This window comes from Danio rerio, chromosome 6 (assembly GCF_049306965.1).
Source record: "Danio rerio strain Tuebingen ecotype United States chromosome 6, GRCz12tu, whole genome shotgun sequence".
NCBI classification, from domain to species: Eukaryota; Metazoa; Chordata; class Actinopteri; order Cypriniformes; family Danionidae; genus Danio; species Danio rerio.
In genome coordinates, this window is record NC_133181.1 from 51193184 (window position 1) to 51213411 (window position 20228).

The following is a 20228-nucleotide window of genomic DNA, read 5'->3' on the forward strand; positions in this document are numbered from 1 at the left end:
TCAGCAATCGGACCCTCAAAATAAATTGTGACTTAAGTCATAAATAGTAGGGAAGATTATATTTCTTAATTGGATATCTGATAAACCATTGACAGTGTTAGAATGGCATAGTATGAAGTAATTGTTAATCTTATGTCACTGGAATATATTACCCACTGGCCAAGGGGGAAAATGGCTTATCAGACCTGGACGCCTTTCCATAAGTTCGTAATACCAAAGTCCCTTTATGACAAGTCATTTCACTTTGTGGAAATCTTAGAAATGCCTTTCAGGCAGTGTGCTCAGGCATTCTGTCTGAACAGGGAAACATCAAATTCTCTAAAATAGTTTAGCAAGTTTACGATTACATTACATATTTGGAATCACTAATAAAATTAAACAACAGCTGTCTCATACTGTAAGATTTGTTTCTAAACATTGGCTAATGCGCATGAGCACTCAAAAGGGACAAGATCAAGACACTCATTTATGGCTGTTCTACGCATTATCATCCTCTGAATAATGCTACGTAATATCGCCCTGGTCTTCAGAGGAAATCCACAACTTGGTCTTGATGGCAAATCTTGACTGCGACTTTTTGTTTACAAGTTTGTGGGCATTTGAGTAATTGCTGCCAAGTGATGTGTGTTTGGAAGGACAGACTGTACCTTGTTGTTGTTTTATACAGGTTACAGTGGGTTCATTTACAAGATTTTAAGCTTTATGTGGAAATATTTCTTATGTCTGTGAAGCAAGTATTCGCTGAAATTCCAATGTGTTTGTTGACCACAGGAAATTTTGTAAAAGCACACGTATGGTTTGAGCTTTTCCCCGGAGAATTGTCAGTCTATAGTGGTCGATGATTGGCTCCTGTACTAGTAGGCAGGGCTTCCTTCACCATATTGACGGTTACACTTTTCCCCATTCAAAATTATAGTGACACATCTTGTGTATTCTATAGTCTTTGGTAATACCAAGGTTTTCACATACCTTTTTGCAAATTGTTCATCAATTGTTGATCACCATAAACCCTGCCTAATTGTGCTTATTTATTTATTTGTTTATTTATTTATTTATTTGTTTATTTATTTATTTATTTATTCGTTTATATGTTTGTTTGTTTGTTTAATGTATTTGTCTATTTGCAGATTTTTTCATTCTTTGTTCTTTTTGATATGTGGTTTATTCTTAATTACAATCTGTGGATTATATTGTTTATGTGGTGATGATTGATACTGTGACACTGAGAACTTTACTGGTTGTTTTCTGTGGTAATGGTTATTTTGTTTTATGTTGTTATAATAAAGGTAAACTAAATAAATTATTAGATTTGAAATATTGCTGCTAAAACAAGATTAAGATTTTTGTAGGTCTGCCCTTCACTAAAGTATTTCCTGGTAGACTAGTAGTCATTCATTAGTCAACTTTTCACACATTTATTATTTATTGAATTTGCTTTATGTAGGATATATATAAGAAGAGTTTCAGAGTTATTAAATATTATAATTAAATTGCTCATTTCTAATTAATAAAAATTTTGTTTTTAATTGTTCAGATTCAAAGAAAAATACTATACCATACATAATAAAATATACAGTTCAAGTCAAAATGATTCGCCCTCATGGGATTTTTAAAATTTTTTAAATTTTTTTTCAAATATTTCCCAAATGACCATTTTAAGGTCAATATTATTAGCCCTCTAAAGTAATATTTTTTCCCTCTTCGATTTGTCTATAGAAAAAAAAAACTATCATTGTACATCGACTTGCCTAATTGCCCTAAGTTGCCTAGTTAACCTAAAATATTATGTGCTGTCATCATGGCAAAGATAAAAGGAATCAGGTATTAGTAATAAGTTATTAAAACTATTATGTTTAGAAATATGTTGAATTTTTTTTTTCTAAACAGATATTGGGGAAAAAATCTAGAAGTGCTCATAATTCTGATTTATTATTTATTATTATTTATTATTTATTAATTTTAATTTTACATAAATATGACTTATCCCGATTAATTTTGCCTTTAATCATCCATATAGTTGTTCAGTTCTTCTTGGTCTTTACTGAGATAACGGTGCTTGTCAATGTGGGATCAATGGATTTGATTTTGGTGTAGAAAGCAGTGTCTAAGAGTCCCATTATTGTTAGCGGGCCGACCGCTCTGCTCCTGCTGCCGAGGCAGACGTTCCTCCACTCCAGCAGACGACCAGCCTGCACACCTTAAGTGAAACGTATCGATCGCAGCCATCGTGAGTGCATGGAAATTTTGCACACATGCCCAAAGAAAGACTTAACGCCCCCATACTAGTGAGGAAGCAATATTGATTTTTTTTCATGGCCAATTGTGATTGTGGATTTTGTTTTTACAAGCAAATTGGCAGATTTTATTTTCCCCCATTTTTTGGGTTTGTTTTTTATATTGAATTTTTGTATTGTTTTTAAAATGTATTTTTAAATGTAAAAAAGATATTAAAAAGTTCTGATTAATTATTTGATTTTATCTTATGCTACATAACAAACATATCTGTTCAAAACAAAACCATTAGATAGACTGAATAAAACTGCAAATTCACCTAAACAGGAGTTTCTCATCAAGATACTTTAATCAGTGTGGTCTTAAAGTCTTAAAGGTTTAAACAAGTCTTAATTTTTCCTAAATGTCCATGTAAAGCTACCCCAATCTGGCCAACACCTATCTACTCACCAGCAATCCATCTCAATAAAACTTTTAACATATGTTTTTTGAATTAACTCTATTTACCAATATGGATAATCTGTCTACCTTACAATTACATTTGTTTAAAAGTTCTATTTAGGTTGAGCTACCGGGTGAGGTCACTGACCTTAACAGACAGTTGTACATACATTTGTCCATTTAGTTTTTTAATTTTTTTATTTTAAAGTTAAGCGTATGTGAACAACTAGAGTTTGTTTGTTTTGATACATTATATCAAATTTGTTGCTAAGAAACAACAAAATTAGAATTTTTTTAAGGGCAAGTAAAAATATTTTACTCTGGGCCAACCAGGCTATTAGAAAAAAAATCTTTAGGACTTAGTTCTGTGTAAATTTGATTCGTAATAGTCTTAAAAGTCTTCTGTGTGAAGCCTGTAGAAACCCTGTTTAATAAAACTTCTTAGTATTGAATTTTTTAGAATTTTCTTACAGTATTTCTCGACTTATGAGCCGGTGTAGTTTTTTCAAATGCAACAATACTCCAATTAGGGTTGGGCGATGTCGACCAATTTGGCATTGTACGATGTCTAATGTGAAACATCGCGATGGACGATAGCATCGTCGTCAAAGGCAGAGGTGAGTTAATTATTTATGAATAATTAATTAATTCATAACGAATTAATTATTTGTAGCCTACCATTTTGATTACCTGACCCGCATGGTCTTTGTTTTACCCATTAACAAATCATAAATAAAGATAAGTTACACACAAATTACCACCTGTCAATTAAATTTTCCGCGGGAGGTTGGTCAGTAAAAAAGGTGCACAACCAACAGTTTCTGAGGTTTTCACAAAAAAATTACTTATTACAAGTGTAAAAGTAAAAGACTGAAGCAGTATACTGAGCTGTGACACATTACCTGATAGATTTAAAAGACTGAAAAGTTGTTAGAGACAAGATTCATTAAATATCACGTTTAACAACTGTAGTGAAACGTGATTAAGCGGTATAACCTTGATAAACTGTCCGACATGCACGGCTCTCTGGAGCTCAGCTCAGACGAGCGCATGACAGTGTGTGTGGCTGTGTTTGTGTGGCTGTGTTTGTGTGGCTGTGTTTGTATGGCTGTGTGTGTGTGTGTGTTTGTGTGTGAATTTTCACGATTTTCACAGCGGACGGAGGGCTGTTCAGATATGCTGGGTAAAACACTGTGTGGATTTGGATCATTTTCTTTCTAAAATGCCATTTTAATACTGAGACGTTTTAGTGTAAACGGGGCTTAAGTAAGTATTTTTCGAGAGCGGGTTTGCAATAGGGGTGGGGCGGAGGATCGGCGATGCCGGCTCAGCATCGTGTTGTCTATTGGCTATCGACGAACGAAGATGGCATCGTCTATCGACCCAACCCTAACTCCAAATATACTGATTGAAACCATTAGAAATAGATGTTTAATAACTATTCTCCCTAACATATTGTAATGATTTAGGGTACATTGGAGTTGAGGATCCACTTGCTGGTTATTAGAAGAATCTGGTGATGTGACGTCATCCACTGAGGCTTCGAAGCATGTATCAAAAAAAAGATACATCTCGCAGTGAAGCAGTATAGCGGAGCTTGATTCGTTTTGCCATAATCACGTGATCTGTGACGTTCAAAATTTTATTTCCTCCTATACCCACATGACTATAATAGATAATAATAATTTAAAAATTATAAATAATTTTGATTAAAAGGTTTAAACATCCTCGTGGGTTAGTAAAGTGTATAGCGTGAGAGATTAGGCATCAATTACATAGTACTGTTTCAAAGCATGCACTGGTCTCAGGCACCAGTAATTCAACTAAAATACAATAGTAATTTTTAGTAGAAAGCTTTTGGACCATACTAAAGTCTCCTCCTTAGAGTATTCACCTTCCATGAAGGAATCACTGGTTTAATCCCGGCTAGGAATAAGTGGGTGGGTGTAGGACCAGTTGAAATATATTAAACAAATACTTTTTAATACCTTGGATTTTACTACCTTTATCAGTGTTAATGTAGCACAAAAAAAACCTACAGTAAATGAGCAATTTGTTTATATTACCATTGTTCTATTACTACATGAAAGAGTTGGTCATTTGTTAAAGTTTGACATTTTTCCAACACAGTGCTTTCCCACACTTTAACCAGCAGAGATCCTCATCGAGCTCTGATTTGAAAAGCTTGGAGTAACAAATCTTTTCCGATACAATTAAGTAGAACGGTTCACTGGTTAATAAAGCTTTATTTCAACATCACTAAGAGAATCATGAGGCAGCCAAAAGGTCAAAACAGGGACAAACTGGAGGATGCAGATAATCCAAATGCATAGTCAGACTAAAGGCGAATGGTCGAGACAGGCGGCAAAACAACATAAAACAATAAACAAAGCAAAGGTCAAAACCAGGGAAGGCAGGACAAGGAACCATTAAGAAATGCTTACTAACAGTTTACAGGACTCAGCAAAGACGTGTGTGTGTGTGCTGTGTTTATAGTCTGGGTAATCAGTCCTCACAAGCTTCAGCTGTGTGTTTGCAAACAAGTGGGATCTGGGCCAGGTGTGTAAGTGCAGGAAATGATGGGATTTGTAGTTTATTTTAGTAGCAGAATTGTGGTCTGGTTGATTTCGTGACACATATAACCTGATTTTTTTTTACTTTTTGAAACAATTAAAGTGCCAAGCAATTGCTTAGCATTAGCCATAAAAAACTCTGCCCAGACACAAAGGTCTTATCCATAAAATAGTTTTATTAAATGTTGAGTAATGTTGAAGCTCCTTTACATCGAGATAAATCAGCTGAGGTGGCTCGGGTATCTGTTTCGGATGATGCCTCCTGGACGCCTTCCTAGGTAGGTGTTTCAGGCATGTCCCACCAAGAGGAGGCCTCGGGGAAGACCCAGGATACGCTGAATGGACTATGTCTCTTGGCTGGCCTGGGAATGCCTCGGGAACCCACCGGAGGAACTGTAGAAAGTGTTTGGGAAGAGTGAAGTCTGGGGTTCTCTCCTAAGACTGCTGTCCCCGGAAAAGCGGCAGAAAATGAATGAATGAAAGAATACTTCTAAGAATTGGGAAAGTAAGGAAAGTCAGTTCAATTTGTTGATGCAGAATTCACACCGTATTACAAAACGCTTTGAAGTATAAAATTATTGCTCTGCAGACTACCATATGAAAGTCCAGAACAAATATTAGCCATAATAAAAAGCTAAAAATAAATGTTCGATTTCCAGTCACGCATTGGAAAAACCGGCATCTTCGATTTCTATTCGGTTGATCTGTGCATTGCTACTCCTTAGAAAAAGTCTCACATCAGTCTAGTCTAGAGAGCCAAGAAGTAGCTGTTTAATTCTCTTTGTTGGTCCTCGGGCACCTTGCTAAACACTGGCCACTTAATCTTCTTAGGAGCCGATTGCTCACGTACACACACACTCTGCCTATAGATTTGGTTGGCTTGTTTATGACCTTGGCGGAAGGGTTATGGTTTAATCAGTAGTTTGCACTGTTTCTCCAGGCCATGCCAACCTTTTCCTGCGGTGTAATGAAGGCAGCAATCCTGAGAGAGGCTTTCCTGCAGCAGGTTGAGGGCTGATCTGGGATCAGGTGCTCCTGTGTCGGTGCTGATCTCTGTGGTTGTGCCAAAAACATTCCGTTCCAGGAACATGACACTTTCTTTGTTTTGTGAATTTGATTCGATTTCAGCGTGACCTCGAGTAAAGGAACACATTTTGAGCAGTGCCAAACATAGAACTGTTCATTTTCCTTGCCAAATTTAAAAGCTTTTGAGTTTTTACACAATCTCTCGAGCACAGTGATAATATCATCTACATGTATTCATTCGGCAGATGCTTTTAACTTACGGTTCATTCAAAACACATGAATATAAGTGTTCCTAAGGAACTCAAGCCGTGACATTGGTTTTGTTAGTGTAAGTGGAAGTGAAAACTTACATTTATATAGCTAGTTTTTAATTATTCTTTAAATACATTTTTACTTTTATTAAAATAAATTATTTTATTTATTAATATTATTTGTTTCTAATGAATTTACATTGGTGTTGTTAAATAAAAACTTACATTATTTAGCCAGTTTTTAAATATTTTGTTTAAATATTATTATCATTATTTTAACTAAAAATCTAATTACTATTATTATTATTATTAATATTATTATTATTATTATTATTAATATTTGATCCTAAGGAAATGACATTGGTGTTGTTAGTGACTCATTCCCTACCACATGATGTTGGAGAGAATGTTTTTTTTTTTTAAAAACATTATTTAGCCAGTTTGTAATTATTTTATATTAAGTTTGATTTAAATATTTTTGTTATTATTTTATGCAATTTTAAAATGTAATTTATTATTAGTGTTTGTTCCTGAGGAAATTGCTTTGGTGTTGTTAGTGTGTGTCAGTGTTAGTGTTAGTGAATGTTGTTTAAAAAAATAATAACAACAATAATAATAATAATAAAAACTTAAATTATTTAGCCAGTTTTTCAATGTTTCCTTTCAATATTATGAATATTTTAATAAATATAAAATTCTTCTTCTTCTTCTTCTTCTTCTTCTTCTTCTTCTTCTTCTTCTTCTTCTTCTTCTTCTTCTTTTTCTTCTTCTTCTTCTTCTTCTTATTTGTTCCTAAGGAAATGACATTGGTGTTGTTAGTGTCTGTCATTCCCTATACCACACAATGTTGGGGAGAATACTGAAAAATAAATAAACAAATAAATAAAAATTGTAATTATTTTGTATTTTTAAAATTAAATTGTATCGTTATTATTTTAATAATAATTTAGTTATAGTTTTTTGTTTGAGCAATATTTAGTTAAATAAATATAGTTTTTAAGTCTTTTTATATTTTATTAGGTCACACTTTATTTTAAGGTACAGTTCTTGCTATTAATAAACCATTTATTAAAACTTTTAGCTCAATAAACGACTAATGTGGCTCTATATAATTAGTTGGATTTAGGTATATTGGGTAGGATTAGAATAAGATGTAGAATAAGATCATACTTTATTATAAGTATTAATAAACAACCAATATCATATTAATAGGCAATGATAATCCAGTATTATCAATCCAATTTAGTAGGAATTAGTACTTCAACTGAACTTTTACCTTTTGTTTTAATTTATTTCCATTTTTCTTTCTAATAAAAACATTTTAAGAAGGGCTAGTTGGTCTCAAAAGGAATACAATTTTTGTTAGAAACTAAGAAACAGGAAACAATTTCATTAGAGGTCGATATTAAAAAAAGCAGTAGGATATTTACATTTTAGTATTGCTTCACGGCTACAGCGGCTCACAGGTATCGCACACAAGACTCATCGCATTCAATTCAAAACAGCCAAAGTTTTAGCGCTTTCATTAGTGTTTGTACATTTATAGAAAACAATGTGTTCTGTGACTTTAGAGCTTGTATGGATCAGACAGTGTACAACACTGATGTTGACCAGAGGCAGATTGTGAAGGCAGTGAGTGTAGAATGACATCTTGACAGCTGTCAGTTCACCAGAAAAAAACATAGGACTAAAGGATTCTGAATATACCATGACAAATAAAATGATATAGATTTAATTTGGCATGTTTTAACTTGAACAAATCCAAACCATCTTTTACATCATGCTACTATTTAAGCAAATATAGCTCATATAATATTGAAAAAGGAGTAAAACTGCTTTTTTAATATGATTAAATATTTTGCATTCATATCATTCAACAGTAAACATGTACATTTAGTATTTTGTTAATTTAACGGTACATTTAATTTTTCCATTGTTGTTTCATATAGCTTTGAGTTTGATTTATAAATGTATAGCATTTCTGAAATGAACAACATAAATAAACACTCACCGGCCACTTTATTAGGTACACATGCCTATTACTACTTGTTAACACAAATTTCTAATCAGCCAATCACATGGCAGCAACTGAATGCATTAAGGCAAATAGACATGGTCAAGACGATCTGCTGCAGTTCAAACTGAGCATCATAATGGAGAAGAAAAGGTATTTAAGTGACTTTGAACGTGGCATGGTTGTTGGTGCAAGACGGGCTGGTCTGAGTATTTCAGAAACTGCTGATCTACTGGGATTTTCACGCCAGCCATCTTTAGGGTTTACAGACAATGGTCTGAAAAAGAGAAAATATCCAGTGAGTGGCAGTTCTGTGGGCGTAAATGCCTTGTTGATGCCAGAGTTCAGAGGAGAATGGCCAGACTGGTTGGAGCTAATAGAAAGGCAACAGTAACTCAAATAACCACTCGTGCGGCCGACAAATCTGCAGCAACTGTGTGATGCTATCATGTCAATATTCACCAAAATCTCTGAGGAATATTTCCAGTACCTTGTTGAATCTATGCCATGAAGGATTGAGGCAGTTCTGGAGGCAAAAGGGTGTCCAACCCGGTACTAGTAAGGTCTACCTAATAAAGTGGCCGGTGAGTGTATATCAGTAAATAGGTGCAAATGTCATAGCCTGTTTTAGTTAGACTTTTTAAGGTTCAAACCATGTTTTGTATGACTATCAACTCATAAATCTCTAGCCTTGTGGAGTAAAACAGTACAGTTGTTTATTCTCATAGATTTTCAAAAGGACTGTTTGGTTTAATGGCTCCCTTTTTAATAAATTTCAATGTTATTGTATGTTTTCTATACTCATTTATTAATGAATGTATGAACACCTAAAATACCTTCCCAGTAAATGGACGCAAATATTGTTATAGCATCTTCTACATCGCATTACAGCCCACATTATTGAAAATTCTTCTAAAACTGCAGCTTGTGGAGCAACCCAGCTCAGTTTGTTTTTCTTATAGATTTTTACGAGCGCCGTGTGGTTGGAAGGTACACAAATAAAGGCGCTAATGCACATTGAATGAGTCAAAGCAATCATTTTCTATAAGCTGTTGGAACAAACTCCACTGAATATTCAATTTGCATCTGCTTCAAACTTTTTCCAAATTAACTTTGGCCCTGCAGTGTGTTCGGCTTGAGAGATAATCACACAAAAGAGGCTTCAGCCTTTCAACCCGCCAGCGTTTGCATCGCTAAATCTCTGTTTTTCTTTTCCAAGCCTATACGATCGGCCTGCCGCTCCACAGACCCTTTTGTGTGCACGTTAAAGGCTCTTTATTGATTGCAGGCAAAATGTTTTTAATGTTGTTGATGAGATTTTGAGATTGGCCGGCTAATGGGAAAATGGAGGCCCCTTTTTCAATCAATTTTTAACTCAAGTCTTAAATTGAAAATCTTTAGCAATGCAATTAGGGCTGATTTGAAAGGTACACTAAAACTTTCAAAATGTTTTTACACGCTTTTCTTTTTTGTCAGCTCCTCAATTTAGAGCTTCAAAATGATGATGTGTGAATACGCACTTTTATATGCTAAGTAGCATTCCTCCTTTAGCAGTAAATAAAGGATGAACAAAACAAAACTGAGAACAGATAAATAAAGCGCCTGAAATGACCTTAGAAGGTGTGTGATTGCCAGTTAACTGCTTTTCTTGTAAATGACTAAAGTGAATCGTAAAACCAACCGTTGATCACATGTGAGATTTTCTGACCTGAGACGAATCACACTGCTTGCATTAGCATTCATTAAATTGTACACTGCCTTCACCAACTTATTCATTTCGATTGCAGCAGCAGCAGAATATGCATTAGTGCCTCATGGTTTTCTTTTGAAACAGCTGGTTGATTTTAATAGACTCGATGTCCTTGTTGTTTTTCCTCAGTGCACGTCAAAGCGGGAACCTGTGAGGTCATTGCTGCCCACCGCTGCTGTAACAAGAACAAAATCGAGGAGCGCTCCCAAACTGTCAAGTGCTCCTGCTTCCCTGGGCAAGTGGCTGGAACAACAAGAGCTGCTCCATCCTGTGTGGACGGTAAGACTGCTGGAGTTTGTTTGGGTTAGATTGGGTTTGTGTGTGTGTGTGTGTGTGTGCATATGCATCTGAGTATGTGAGCTTTTAATCCATCCATCCATCTATGCATCTATCCAACCAACACTTCCATCCATCCCTCCATCCATAGATCCATCCATAGATCCATCCATAGATCCATTCATCCATCCATCCATAGATCCATCCATCCACCCATTCATCAAACCATCCATCCATCTGACTGACTGACTGACTGACCGACCGACCGACCGACCGACCGACCAACCAACCAACCAACCAACCAACCAACCAACCAACCAACCAGCCAGCCAGCCAGCCAGCCAGCCAGCTAGCTAGCCAGCCAACCAACCAACCAACCAACCCCTCCACCCAACCAACAAACCGCTCCATCCATCCATCCATCCATCCATCCATCCATCCATCCATCCGTCCATCCATCCATCCGTCCATCCATCCAACCAATCTACCAGCTCTTCTGTCCATCCATCCATTCCTTCTGTCCATCCATCCAACCAACCAACCAACCAACCCATCAAACAACTAACCCTTTCATCCATCCATCCATCCATACATACATAAATACATACATACATACATACATTCTTCCAACCAACCAACCAACCAACCAACCAACCAACCAACCAACCAACCAACCAACCAACCAACCAACCAACCAACCAACCAACCAATCAACCAACCCTTCCATCCATCCTATATAGTATAAATGAGCATATAACCTATAATGCTCTCACACTCTGTCAAAATTAGGTTCTTAGGTCATGTGGCTGGTCATTTAAAGCAAAATTTTGTTGATAAAGGTATTTCCAGCCTAATCTCACAAGGAAACAACTATTTCACGTACATTTTGTCACAAAAGTGGCTAAATTGAATAAATTCACACAATTTAATTTCTATTAAAATATCAGATTTTTGGCATGACCCCCAAAGGCCACCTCTTTAAGTTATAAAAAACTGTACAAAAGCACGCACTCTTAACTGGGTGCTCAGCCAAAAAACGCAAAAGGTGCGAATTAAATATTCATCAAAGGCGGCAACACCAAAGCTCCAAAAATACAAATTTATTAAATTAAAAAAGCTGACACAAAGTGTAAGCGTACACTTTTTAAACTTTATAAATTTGTATTTTTGGAGCTTTGGTGTTGCCGCCTTTGAGTATTTAATTCACCCCTTTAGACTAACCATTAACCAGATATTACAGATGAATGGATTTCTTAGGACATGTGACTGGTCAATGCTTTAAAAAATTATAATTGGGAAGATCAGGATGTCTTCTTTCATGTTATGTGTGGAAAAAACAGGCTAGTATCATGATTGTGTGATTTATAAAACACAAGAAGCTGCTTTTGTCCATCCTTTTCTTGTTTTATTATTTTAAGAATTTATGCTACTTAAAAGGAGAAACGTTCATCCAGATATTCTGTCATCATTTACTCACCTTTAACTGGTTCCAAACCTTTTCTTTTTTGAACACAAAACAATATTTACTGCTGGGAAGCGGTGATCATACACTTGAGTATGAATTAATATGAAACGCAGCTGGTTTCCAGCATTCTTCAAAATATCTTAAAAATGGGTTCAGAAAAAGAAAACTGAAAAAAGAAAATCATATATATATAGAATCACTTGAGGCTGAGTAAATAGTGAGCAAATGTAATTTTTTGGTGAACTGTCCCTTTAATTAAACCATCTATTTGCGCTCGTCTGTCTGTCGTTAAGGTCTAGCTGCTCCTCTTTATCTCAGTCTCGTCTCTGTGGGCTGTCAGTTCAGAGTCAGGGTCTATTTGAGTGTGACACCGTCATCCTGCTGTTCGCTCGAGTGCAGCGTGGGCTGCTTGTCTAATAACATGTCAACGGCCCCCTCACTGGACAGGTCAATCGATCTTGATCTTCTTTTCTGCCCTCTAATGCATCTGACAGGGGCTGCCACCCCCTGCCGCGCCGGGAGACCACAGCACATGATTCTGCCTGCTGGATGACGACAAAACACACAACATTTAACACTGAAACACACTTGACCTCACCACACTACTCTTATTCTGAAGATTGTGTCAATATACTATGGGTGAAAAAGTGTGACCATGCTGTAAATGAAATATACACTATACATTTACAGTGTGTACTCAATCGTCTAGTGTGTTTTATGAAATTTATACAATTGTTTTGTCATTAGTTGCCAGAGTCTGGAAGCCCCGCCCCCTCCACTATGTACTCCATTTGCTACATTTGATTGGATAAGTGCCCAACATTTGACGTCAAATACAAGTCAAAGCAAACATGTTAATATAGATGTATTTTTGCTGGGTGGCACGAATGACGTGAAATGTGCAATGTGTTTCCTGCAAATTCACCTCAGTGTTCTGTGCAAGTTCAAATAATTAAACCCAAGCTAAAAATATGCGTGAGACAAACAAGAGTGAGTGACATGTTGTACCACGTTTGATGTAAACCTAGCTTGAAGGTTTTTGGTTTAATATGTGTATTATCATCATTTAAAAATATTTTTGGAACTTTCAATGAGAACACACTACTTGCACTGCTTATTACATATATAAAATAGGGTTGAAAAGTGCATGAGTATGCAAATTAGGACACATTTGTGAGGTGGACGCTGACAAGGGAGGTGCGGATCCAAATGCAGGTTTATTGAGAATGGTCAGGCAAGCTACAGTCACAATCAGGAGCAAACAGGTAGTGAAATACATAGTAGTCAAATACACAATCAATTGGTCAAGGCAGGCAGGCAGCAGACAACGTAAACAAACAAGGCGAGGGTCAAAAACACAGCAAAGCAAGGCAAGGAAACCGCTTCATAATGTTCACTAAATGGTTTACAAGATTTAGACCAGATGTGTGTGTGTGGGTGTGTGTGTGTGGTTGTGTGTGTGTGTGTGTGTGTGTGTGTGTGTGTGTGTGTGTGTGTGTGTGTGTGTGTGTGTGTATTTGTGTGTGTGTGTGTGTGTGTGTGTGCACGCTGTATTTAAAGTCCTAGTAATCAGACTTTGACAGTCCTCCAGCTGTATGCTTGCAATTAGTCAGGATCAGGAACTGGTGTGAGTTTGTGGTGCATGACTGGAACTTGTAGCCCATATACCAGCGGATTTGTAGTCCTTATAGTGATCTGCATGTTTACCAGTGATCTGCAAGGATTAGATCACTGGTGATTGTAACAAAATTGAATGTGCCTTTATTAGTTTTATATATTGATTATATAATTTGTCATAAAAATAAATGAGGTTTTCCTTGTGGTCTCAGACTTTTGTACTCCATAAACACAATCTATTAGCAGAGAAGTGTTTCCATGATGACTCATCAGTCAGTCATGTTGGAGAAATGTGCATATTTTGCTGATGTTTAGGCATGTACTAATTAGTCAGACCAGAAATAAATTAGAGTATTAAAGACTGCCAAATGTTATAACAAATCGAGCGGAAAAGAGCCTATTAAATTCAGTTTGTCAAAATATTACAATTTTTCCAGCTTACTTAGATCTTGTCTAAATTTATCAGCTTGCACATTTTTTTCTTTTGTGGTTTACACAAGATAAACAAGCAGAACAACAATCCATGCAATCCATGCTGACATCTGTATCTCCATAAAGGAGATTGTGCGTACAGGTAACTGATGGAATCATGACAAAAGTAGAGTTTCAAAATTTCAAAATAGGTTGGATTCAAAAACTGAGCTTGATGTTAAAATTAGTGGGAAAAGTTAATTGGGATTAATCGCATATATTTAACCCTCTACTGCATGGCGTAACCATATGGCAACATGATACTTATGTTCATTTCCCTGCCACTGTTTTTTTAAGACCAACATATATACAGTTCAAGTCAGAATTATTAGCCCACTTCGAATTTTTTTCTTCTTTTTAAAATATTTCCCAAGTGATGTTTAACAGAGCAAGGAAATTTTCACAGTATGTCTGATAATATTTATTCTTCTGGAGAAAGTCTTATTTGTTTTGTTTCGGCTAGAACAAAAGCAGTTTTGGATTTTTTAAACATCATTTTAAGGACAAAATTATTAGCCTCTTTAAGCAAATTTTTTTATCGATAATCTACAAAACAAACCACTGTTGTACAATAACTTGCCTAATTACCCTAACCTACATAGTTAACCTAATAAAAGCCTTTAAATGTCACTTTAAGCTGTATAGAAGTGTCTTGAAAAATATCTAGTAAAATATTATGTTCTGTCATCATGGCAAAGATAAAATAAATCAGTTATTAGAAATGAGTTATTAAAACTATTATGTTTAGAAATGTGTTGAAAAAAATCTTCTCTCGGTTAAACAGAAATTGGGGAAAAGATAAACAAGTGGTCTAATAATTCAGGGGGGCTAATAATTCTGAATTCAACTGTGTGTGTGTGTGTGTGTATATATATATATATATATATATATATATATATATATATATATATATATATATATATATATATATATATATATATATTTATTTTTTTATTTTTTTATTTTTTTTGGAAAGAGAAGACCTTAGAGTAGCTCATGTTAGAGTAGTCACATGACATGCTGTGTTTTTCTGTAGCAAGATTTCTGACAGACGGGCGTTTATTGTGAGTAGTTGCTGAATGCAAATGTAAACGTCAATAAAACAAAGGATCAAATTATGTCAGATCCACAAAAAATCTGAAACATCACCTCCAGTATGTTATGATGACATATTCAAAACTCAAACTTTTTGAAATCAAATTAGTTTTTTTGTAAATCGATCAAATGTATGTGTTGCCAAATGGCAACACTGCAATAGTGGAACATGCAATATTGCAACAGCTAGCTAGCAAGGTCAGCTGTGAATTTTTAAGTTGTAACTATAAAACATGAATGCTAGTGATATAATGTTGATTAGTCATATGTTAATGGCATTTGCTTTATAGATAAAATCTAGTTTTGATCGCAATACTACTTTTAAATAGATACGAATTCAGGGAACAGTGTATTAGTGAGCACCACAATGTACTATGGTAAGTAAAAGAAGAAAAGGACAGAACTAGCTCTTCCTGCAGATGAAAGTAAGGATGAGATGGGTTTTAGTGACCATGAGAATGATGCAGACTGCACATTTGATAGAGACAGTTCAGGTAAGCTAGCTCAGATGCAAATAAGACAGGCGTAGTATAGTATATAGTATAATATATACAAACATTGTTAGCTAGTAGCTACATTATTCTGATGCATCTGAATATACTAGACTTGTTATTTATTTGTTATTTATTGGAGAAAATATTTATATTTGCTGAATGTTATATATATGATAATACAATATTATGATTGTTTTCAATAATATTCAGCAAAAAAGAATGCAATAAATGAAAGCTGTTGGAATATGAGTTGTGGTAAATTATGTATAAGGTGTTTTTATAGGTTCTGTGTTAAAACTCATAATGCTGCTACACCAATTAAATCATTTCAAATTAAAAAATTATTAATTATAAGGAAAGTTTTAGATTTGAAATTTCTGAGTTAGATCCACTCTTGGACGTTGTTGCCATATGGCAACATATCATAAAGTACCCTAAAAATATATATTTTTCCAAATTTTTTTACAGCACTTTAAGTTAAGCTATTTTAAGAAAAGAAAAACAGTCAAATATTTTTACAGATTTATCATAAGGCTTGCGGTAGAGGGTTAAGGGTAAAATGTTTATTTAGATTTTAACATAAAATTATATATGTATATGATACAAATTAATTAATTCATTCATTTATTTTATTTTCGGCTTAAGGCGGGCTCACACTGTGAGATTTTTTTATTATCCTGAACGATTTTAGCATGTCAGACTGCACAAACATGGCTCCCATGTCACACTGTAAGATCTCGTCTGTCATAAAGTCAGACTGAAAAACATTGAACATGCGCCAAACATGAAAGAACACTTTCCCGGAGTTTGACGTCATCCACCCGCGACACTTTCACTATCCTGTGTTCTGAAATGATTCCTCACAGCAACTATCTGTAGCTGCAATTTTGCATGCGGCGTGTCTCAATAATAAAACCAGGAAGAAAAAAACAGTTTTGACTTTTCATTTGAATTGTCGTATGGATTGCGTCATCAAATTCAGACCTCCTTTTGGTTCTTGGATTGACGCTTATCCCAGCTGTTGCATTTCATTGCATGAAACCTTCTAACACTGCCAAAACTTCATCAGAGGGACAATCTGATCGCAACTGCCACTAAGCAGCTGTCTGTGAACAAGTCAAACCAACAATCAAAGATCACCAATTTTAGCCTAGAATTTCAGGAATCTTTTAGGATTTCCCAAATTTGTCTCAGATGACAAAATCGTGGCTGAAATCTCATAGTGTGAGTTGGGCTATAGTCCCTTTATTAATCAGAGGATGACACCGTGGAATGAACCGCCAACTTATTAGCATATGTTTTACGCACCGCATGCCCTTCCAGCTGCAACCCAACACTGGGAAACACCCATACTCTCTCATTCACACCCAAACACTACAGCCAATTTGGCGTATTCAATTCACCTACAGTATAGAGCATGTCTTTGGACTGTGTGAGAAACCAGAGCACCCGGAGGAAACTCATGCAAACACGGGGAGTACACATACCAACTGACCCAGCCGGGGCTCGAACCAGTGACCTTCTTGCTGTGCTACCCACTGCGCCACCATTAGACCTGATACAAATTATGATTATTATTATATTGAAATTTAAATATCTTTGTAACAAAATTGTTTTGTATGTTTTTCTTTCTATGTATGTGTGTGTATCACATGTACAAAATAAAATTCAGCATCAGAAAGAGCTTCATTGCCAGGTGTGTTCACACATACGAGGAATTAGTTTTTTGACAGAAGCTTTTACAGTGCAACAGAATGACAGAGACAGGACAAAAAAAAACAATAAATAAATAAATAAATATATATATATATATATATATATATATATATATATATATATATATATATATATATATATATATATATATATATATATATATAGAAGTAAATAGTGAATGCAAATATGCAAATTGACAAGTGTATGTACAGGTATATTACTATATACAATGTTATCTGTGCAGCTGTTATGTGCAAATTGTTATGTAAAGTGTATATGTGTATAAAAAGTAGTGCTGTTTGGTTCACAATCACTATCATCAAGTGTTCATGAGATGGATTGCCTGTGAGCAGAACCTGTTTCTGTGTCAGGCTGTTCTAATGCACAGTGCTCTGTAGCATCAACCAGAAGGTAAAATTATATGTATGTATATATATATATATATATATATATATATATATATATAATACACACACACTCATAAATATCATGTCAAAAACGTATATTTTGGATGTGATTAATAACAGTTAATAGTTGCCCAGCACTACTTAAAATATATATTTAACCATGTTAATTATAGTTGCTAAATTTATTACACTCGCAATTGACCCTTCGCTAAGCCCCGCCCTACTTAGTTACTGTTGCTATGCCTGTCAAGCTTGCGTGCCTGGCCCGTGTATTACAATATGTATGCGCTGGTGTCAGACATTCCCAGGGATATATTCCCGTCTTATACACTGACCATTCAACAGCTTAGTTCACTTACAGCAGGAGAGGTGAACTTTTAAAATAATCTAATAATGACAAATTAAACCTGTGATTTTCCAACACAATCTCACGGCAATTCGTAACTTTTTGATTTAGTGGCTAATTTGTATGAATTTGTACGATCTAATTCGTACAATTTAGTGCGATTTGCTTATCCCCCAATGACGGTTGGGTTTAGGGGTGGGGTTAGGTGCCATGCCTCCTTTTTAAAATCGTACACTTTTGTACGACTGAACTCGTACAAATTCGTACGAATTAGCCACTAAACTGGCAAAACATAAAATACTTAAGTTTTCTCGTGAGATCAGGCTGGATTTTCCTATTTTTAGCCAAAAAGCCTGATAGACTATTGTTGTGCAATGGCTTAAAGCATTACAAAATGACGAGGAAACACGGACAGTGCTTTTAAATATTTCATTCATTGTAAGAGCAGCCAGAAAGGGAAAATGATGCGTTTGTGCCAAATATTAGCACCGTTGAGCCATAACAATCTACAGTACCAATAACTATCAGTATGTTTGTGTGCTTTCTATACCGTTTTTATTGGAATTTGCAGAAGTGGAAAAAGTAAATCAATTGAAATGCAAATTCGAAAAAAGTTGAAACAGCAGAAGCAAACATCGTCACCAATGACTAATTCTATAAAAGAAGTATGATGCTCTGACATAGCCATGAGGCATATAAATGACTATAAAGCAGCTTCGGGTGAAGTATATTGATGGCAAGTGCTCAGATTTTGATCACATCTCATTTTTGTTCTGTTGATATGTCATTTCAAATATTTGTAGCTTAAAACAGATGGGAATATGATTGGTATTAGTATGAATTCTATGGTGAGGACTTAAACAGAGCAGTGCTCATAATATCGAGCGAAAAAAAAAAGCTGTGAAAAATAACCTGCTTTGCATTATTGTAGGAAACACAATTTAAAAAATTTAAGAGGTGTGTGAGTTATTGCCGTGTCAGGATTATCGAAAACAAAACCAACTTAACCCTGTTCTTTTAGCGCCCCTCACACAGCTTGATCCACACTGGCATTTCTCCCCTTGGGTTTTAGGTTTTGGAAAGGGAAAACAATTTAACCAGCCTGTCTAAACTTTTAGGATACTAGTGTCAGATTTGCACAATCCTTATGTGCAACAACTTGGCTTGTTTCCCTTGCTCAAAAGTTTGACAGGCCTCCTGCGCGTAGCTATGGTTGCTAAGCCACGATTGGTGTGTGGCGGTTTTTGGGTGCGGCTTAGCTAAGGGTCAATTACAAAAAAGGAGCTATATGTAGCGACACCTGTGGCTGTGAGGTGAACTGCACCCAAAACGTTTTATTCTTTTGTTTTCTGATCACAGCTAAAAAGCAATATTCTAATAATAAACATGCAACTGTATGTATTTAGAGTTCAAAAATGTACTGTAGAGCTAATAAAACTATGCTGAAAAGTGTATTCAGTTACATTCAGAACAGATTTTGAAGCATTATTACCTGTCTATAAATCACTAAATGGCCTAGGACCTCAATCATTACAGATATGCTCACTGAACAGATCACTCAGATCTTTAGGATCATATAAACTAGAAACTCCAAGAGTTCAATCAAGCAGGGTGAATCCGCCTTTAGCCACAGCCATGTCACCCTGCAGCCCAAGACCGGTTACTCACTGAAGCTAAGCAGGGCTGAGCCTGGTTAGTACCTGGATGGGAGACCACTAGGGAACACTAGGTTGCTGTTGGAAGTGGTGTTAGTGAGGCCAGCAGGGGGCGCTCAACCCGTGGTCTGTGTGAGTCCTAATGCCCCAGTAAAAGTGAAGGGGACACTATGCTGTCAGTGGGCGCCGTCTTTCGGATGAGACGTTAAACCGAGGTCCTGACTCTCTGCGGTCATTAAAAATCCCATGGCACTTCTCGTGAAAGAGCAGGGGTGTAACCCCGGTGTCCTGGCCAAAGTCCCTCTATCGGCCCTTACGATCATGGCCTCCCAATCATCCCCTTCCACCGAATTGGCTCGATCACTGTCTCTCCACTCCACCTATAGCTGGTGTGTGGTG

The 20228-nt window shown here is 35.8% G+C and overlaps 1 protein-coding gene across 1 annotated transcript in view; it reads left to right on the top strand.

Moving 5' to 3' along the window:
* tafa3a (TAFA chemokine like family member 3a) overlaps positions 1-20228 on the top strand; it is a 203146-nt gene that overhangs the window by 172283 nt on the left and 10635 nt on the right. Inside the window, exon 3 of the mRNA XM_002662529.6 lies at positions 10417-10566. Coding sequence (XP_002662575.2) covers positions 10417-10566 — 150 coding nt within the window. The remainder of the gene's footprint in view (positions 1-10416; positions 10567-20228) is intronic.